General features: G+C 58.4%; 1 protein-coding gene across 1 annotated transcript; it reads right to left on the reverse strand.

Annotated features, from left to right (window-relative positions):
* Nucleotides 1-657: 657 nt before the first annotated feature.
* Nucleotides 658-2,739, reverse strand: LOC309495570 (uncharacterized protein). Its single transcript, XM_082165353.1, has 2 exons — nucleotides 2,032-2,739; nucleotides 658-1,973 (listed from the first exon to the last, which is right to left on the reverse strand). The coding sequence occupies exons 1-2, from the start codon at nucleotides 2,049-2,051 to the stop codon at nucleotides 851-853; spliced, it is 1,143 nt and encodes a 380-aa protein (XP_082021479.1). The 5' UTR covers nucleotides 2,052-2,739; the 3' UTR covers nucleotides 658-850.
* Nucleotides 2,740-5,854: the final 3,115 nt, after the last annotated feature.

Genomic DNA, 5,854 nt, shown 5'->3' on the forward strand with positions numbered 1-5,854 from the left:
AATCTCGCTAGAGAGGCCAATCTACTTCGAGTGAAACTAAAACAAGCCAATACACATTGGCGTGCAATCATTTGCATCAGCTGCGCAGCCTCGCAGCGTGGGTATTTAACGAGCAGCTGGTGTGATTGCACTTCAGTTTTTTGCTGAGGAGCCAAGCCTGAAAAGCTGGTTGCCCCGGCGGGTAGCAGCAGATGTGGCGACGGGACGTACGTCTCCGTTCCCTCCCTCAGGGAACGAGGGTTACCATATGTAACCGAGACGTTCCCTATCGTCCGGTCACTACGACGTACGTCGTGGTGAACGACGAATAGGAATCCCTAGCAAAGCGCCACAGCTGCTGCACCCCATCCAGCGCCCCGTGTAAGCCTCCACACCTTCTTGCCAGGAAGGACGATAGGAGAGGGCTTACACCGAGAGTATCCGTCACTGTTGTTCCGTTATAACCCATACAGTGAGATTATTGGATAACACTGGGAAAGCGTGCCCGATCTGAGGGAGGGGAACGCTGCGGGAGCCACATTCTTAAGGAGAGTTATGTGGGAATAGACATATGAACTAACCCGAGGGTTGTACTGCATATGAGTAATGGGTGACTTAGCCCAAGGGAAAGACACGGGCTTCCATTAGGAGCAGCCGTGGAGAATATACACATATGGGATCCCCGTCGGGTCACACATATGGGACCCAGCCTAGACCCGGTTCTCAAGGATTCAGCGGACAAGGCCTGGCACCGGACACTCCGCCATGTCCGGGCCGAGGGTGTTTGGAGGACTCAACAGGTTTTGACTCTGGAGTAATAAGGTGCACAGTAGGATGCAGCAAGCCGACAGAGCCGGTACTCACAGTGCTTCTACCCGTTTAGGGTGAGAACACGGGAGGACACGGGCTCTACACGTAGGCTATAGAATCTAGCGAATGTGTTAGGTGTCGCCCAGCCCGCAGCTCTACAGATATCTGTTAGCGAGGAGCCACGTGCCAGCGCCCAGGAGGATGCAACGCCTCTCGTGGAGTGTGCATGCAACCTGAGCGGGCAGGGCACGCCTTGAGCTTGGTAAGCCAAGGCGATGGCATCCACTATCCAGTGGGCCATCCTCTGCTTGGAGACAGCCTTTCCCTTCTGCTGGCCTCCGTAACAGACAAAGAGCTGGTCTGAGGTCCTGATGCTTCGAGTTCTGTCCACGTACATACGCAGAGCGCGAACGGGACAGAGCAAAGCCAGGGCTGGGTCTGCCTCCTCCAGAGGCAGCGCTTGCAGGTTCACTACCTGATCTCTAAAGGGAGTGGTAGGAACCTTGGGCACATAGCCAGGCCGGGGTCTCAGTACAACATGGTTGTCACCCGGCCCGAACTCTAGGCACGATTCGTCGACCGAAAATGCTTGCAGGTCCCCTACCCTCTTGATCGAGGCCAGTGCAATCAGCAACAAAGTCTTCAAGGAGAGAAGCTTTAAGTCTGCTGACTGCAAAGGCTCAAAGGGAGCATCCTGAAGTGCTCGAAGCACCAGGGAAAGGTCCCAAGAGGGTATGGAGGGAGGACGAGGAGGATTTAATCGTCTCGCCCCCCTAAGGAACCTGACGACCAGGTCGTGCTTTCCTACTGTTTTGCCATCTATGTGGTCATGATATGCTGAAATAGCAGCAGCATGTACTTTAAGGGTGGAGGGAGACAGCCTTCGCTCCAACCCTTGCTGCAAGAAGGAAAGCACTGACCCTATCGAACATCTTCGGGGGTCCTCTCTACGGGAGGAACACCAATCGACGAACAGGTTCCACTTCAAGGCGTACACACGTCTCGTAGACGGCGCTCGCGCAGAAGTGATGGTGTTAAGTACCTCTGGGGGTAAGTCACCTAGAACCTCCGCGTCCCGTCCAGGGACCAGACATGGAGTTTCCAGAGGTCCGGACGCGGGTGCCATAGGGTGCCCCGTCTCTGAGTCAGAAGATCCTTCCTCAGAGGAATGGGCCAGGGAGGGACTGTCACGAGGAGCATGAGTTCTGGGAACCAAGTCCGGGTGGGCCAATAGGGAGCCACCAGAAGGACCTGCTCCTCATCCTCCCTGACTTTGCACAGGGTCTGTGCAAGTAGGCTCACTGGGGGAAATGCATATTTGCGGAGGCCCCGGGGCCAGCTGTGTGCCAGTGCATCCGTGCCGAGTGTTCCCTCGGTCAGGGAGTAAAACAACTGGCAGTGGGAGGTCTCTGAGGAGGCAAACAGGTCTACCTGAGCCTCTCCGAACTCTCTCCACCTGGGGGTGGAGTCGCCATTCTCCCGGGAGCACAGCTCGTGATAGCTCGTCGGCCACACGGTTGAGCACACCGGGGACATACATGGCTCGAAGCGACCTCAGATGCTTCTGACTCCAAAGGAGGAGATGGCGGGCGAGTTGCGACATGCGACGGGAGCGTAGACCACCTTGACGGTGGATGTACGCAACGGTCGCAGTGTTGTCTGTACGGACCAGCACGTCTCTGCCCTGTAGCGGCCTTTTTAGGCGGCTCAGAGCGAGACGAACTGCTAGCAACTCGAGGCAGTTGATGTGCCAGTGCAGTTGGGGGCCCGTCCACACCCCTGATACTGCATGCCCGTTGTACGTGGCACCCCAGCCGGTGGCAGAGGCATCTGTGAATACCACAGCATGCCTGGACACCTGTTCCAAGGGGACTCCTGCCCGAAGGAACGAGGGGTCTGACCACGGGCTGAAGGTCTGGCGGCACATCGGTGTGATTGCCACCCGGTGAGTGCCGTGATGCCACGCCCATCTCGGGACTCGGCCGTGAAGCCAGTGCTGAAGCGGTCTCATATGGAGCAGCCCGAGCGGAGCCTTTGAACGTGTTCAAGCAGTTCAGCACCGACTGAGCGCGTTGCTCTGTGAGACGCGCTGTCTGTGAGACCGAATCCAACTCCATACCGAGATAAGAGATCCTCTGCACGGGGGCGAGTTTGCTCTTCTCCCAGTTGACCTGAAGGCCCAGCTGGCTGAGGTGCCTGAGCACGAGGTCCCTGTGTTCGCATAACTGATCTCGAGAGTGTGCCAGTATGAGCCAGTCGTCGAGATAGTTGAGAATGCGAACGCCCTGTTCTCTCATGGGAACAAGGGCCCCCTCCGTGACTTTCGTGAAGACACGAGGAGACAGGGCCAGCCCGAAGGGCAGGACCTTGTACTGATATGCTCGACCCTCGAACGCAAAGCGCAGAAACGGCCTGTGTCGAGGAAGAATCGAGACATGAAAGTGCGCGTCCTTCAGGTCGATCGCTGCAAACCAATCTTGGGGACGGATGCATTCGAAAAATGCGTTTCTGCGTAAGCATTTTGAACGGTAGCTTGTGAAGGCTCCGATTCAAAACTCGCAGGTCCAAGATCGGTCGTAACCCACCACCTTTCTTGGGTACAATGAAGTAGGGACTGTAGTGCCCTGACCTCATATCGGCTGGAGGGACCGGCTCTATCGCGTCCTTCGCCAGTAGGACTGCGATCTCCGCGCGCAAGACATGGGCATCGGCTGCTCTCACTGTAGTGGAGTGGATGGCCCGAAACTTGGGGGGACGCCGGGCGAACTGAATCGCATAGCCGAGCCTGATGGTCCGAATGAGCCAGCGAGACGGACTGGGGAGCGCTAGCCAGGCTTGCAGAGACCGTACAAGCGGGACCAAAGGGACCGTAGGCGTACCCGGAGTGGGGCAGTGAGGTGGAACACAGGGGCTCGGCTCGGGAGGCTCTCTCTGGGAGGCGGCCCGTAGCGGAGTCTGAGTGTGCTGTGCAACACTTACCTGGTTCCACGAGGCCGGAGGTGCAGGAGGCGGCTTGGTTGCGTTCTCGAACTGCACACTGCTGCCTGCTGGCGATAGAAGAGGCGGATGAGAGTGGTGAGGATTCTCTCCCCCCACTGCTCTCCGGGCCCTCTTCGGACCCAGAGACGGAAGAAACTGCTCTTTTATTGAAAATTTGGGTACCGCTGGTTTTGAGGCCAGCGGCGGAACAAAAACAAAAGGAAACAAAGGATTTTCCACCCGGCCCTCTTCCGGGGGATGGAGCGATGCGGTCATCGTCTCCTGGAGAGCAGTCCCTGCCATCTCTGGGTCGCCCGTCCTAGGGCCGCTTGCTCCTGGCTTTGCCGCCCTTCTTAGCGGGGTCCTGGACGGGCGGGGCGGCCCGCCTGCGACTGGCTCCACGGCGCCGTTTAGATGGAGGCTGCTGCGGCGGCGCGGGAGCAGGGGCAGACGCAGGAGGCCGCCCTCGGCGACGAGCAGACTGAGGGGCCACAGGCAGTGGGGTGGGAGCAGCAGCTGGCCGCCACGGGAGGATGTGTCTGATGGCCTCAGTCTGCTTTTGTACAGCTGAGAACTGCTGGGCGAAGTTCTCGACCGCGTCGCCGAAGAGGCCGGTCTGGGACACGGGGGAGTTAAGGAACCGGAGCTTGTCGGTCTCCCTCATGTCGGCCAGACACAGCCAGAGATGGCGTTCCTGGACCACCAAGGTGGACATCGCACGACCCACCGACCGCGCGGTCACCTTCGTCGCACGAAGCGCGAGGTCCGTCGCGATACGAAGTTCCTGAAGAACTTGGGGATCGTGACCACCCTCGTGCAGGTCCTTCAGTGCCTTGGCCTGATGGACCTGCAGCAACGCCATAGCGTGCATGGCAGAGGCAGCTTCCCCACAGGCCTTGTAAGCCTTGCCGGTTGAATCCGACGAGTACTTACAGGCCCGGGAAGGAAGACACGGTTCTCCACGCCAAGTGGAGTTAGGGCACAGTTGCATCGCAACGGCCCGTTCCACTGGCGGGATACGCGTGTATCCCTTAGCCGCCCCGCCATCAAGGGTGGTGAGGGAGGAGGAACCACTGGGACGGTTTCTGGCAGTGAAAGGTGCCGTCCATGTCCCCGTAAGCTCCTCATGCACTTCCGGGAAGAAAGGCACTGGGGTGGGTTGCTGAGAACCAGCACGCGCCACCCCGAGATACCAATCGTCCAACCTCGAGGGTTCGGGACACGGTGGAGGATTCCACACGAGCCCGACCCCTTTGGCGGCCCGGGAAAGCATGGCCATCATCTCCGGGTCCGTCTCAGGCACCGCTGGCACACCCGAAGGAGGCAGCGGTGCCGAGTCGTCGTCCGCAGAGAAGTCTGACCCACCCTCCGATGCAGCGATCGACATCTGGTCTTCAGGGGGAGCCCCAAAGGAGACAACCGGTACACACCGCGAGGATGGTCCAGCTTTCTCCAATGGGGGCTCCACTGGCTGCGGAGCGTGAGAGGGGTGAGGGTTCCTAGGGGGTTGGTTCCCCGAAGGAGACGCGCTCACCGTAATCCTCAGGTCACCCGTGTCACTGCCCGAAGCAACCCTCTGAGGAGGATTGGATCGAGGCAGAGGCACGGGGACTCCGCCCCTTTGCAGGAACGTGAGTCTCGACCGCAGCTCCGCGATGGTCATCTTCCCACAATGGGTACATGACTCATCCACCAACGCTGCCTCAGCGTGTTTAATGCCCAGACACACGAGGTAGCGTTGGTGACCATCCCGTGAACCCAGGTAACGACCGCATCCAGAAACACACAGATAGAAAGTCATTTTTTCTCTTTTTGAAAAAAACGCTCTCTATCTGTGCAAGCTCTTTTAGGGACTGCTCTCACTGGTGCTGAAACACACAGGGGGAACAGACACTGCGAACACAGACGGGAATGTGCACCCGTCTGTGCGCTCTCTCTCTTCTCGCTGTCTTACCAGCTGTGACAACAGCCTTTGAGCGCTCAACGGCGCACCTTACCAGCTGTAAGAACAGCTTTTTGTTTGCTCAGTTTTTACCGGACAAAACACAGAAAAACAAACAAACACAAAGAGAAGACTGTCCCCGCT

Source organism: Leuciscus leuciscus (assembly GCF_965113295.1).
Source record: "Leuciscus leuciscus genome assembly, chromosome: 3".
NCBI classification, from domain to species: domain Eukaryota; kingdom Metazoa; phylum Chordata; class Actinopteri; order Cypriniformes; family Leuciscidae; genus Leuciscus; species Leuciscus leuciscus.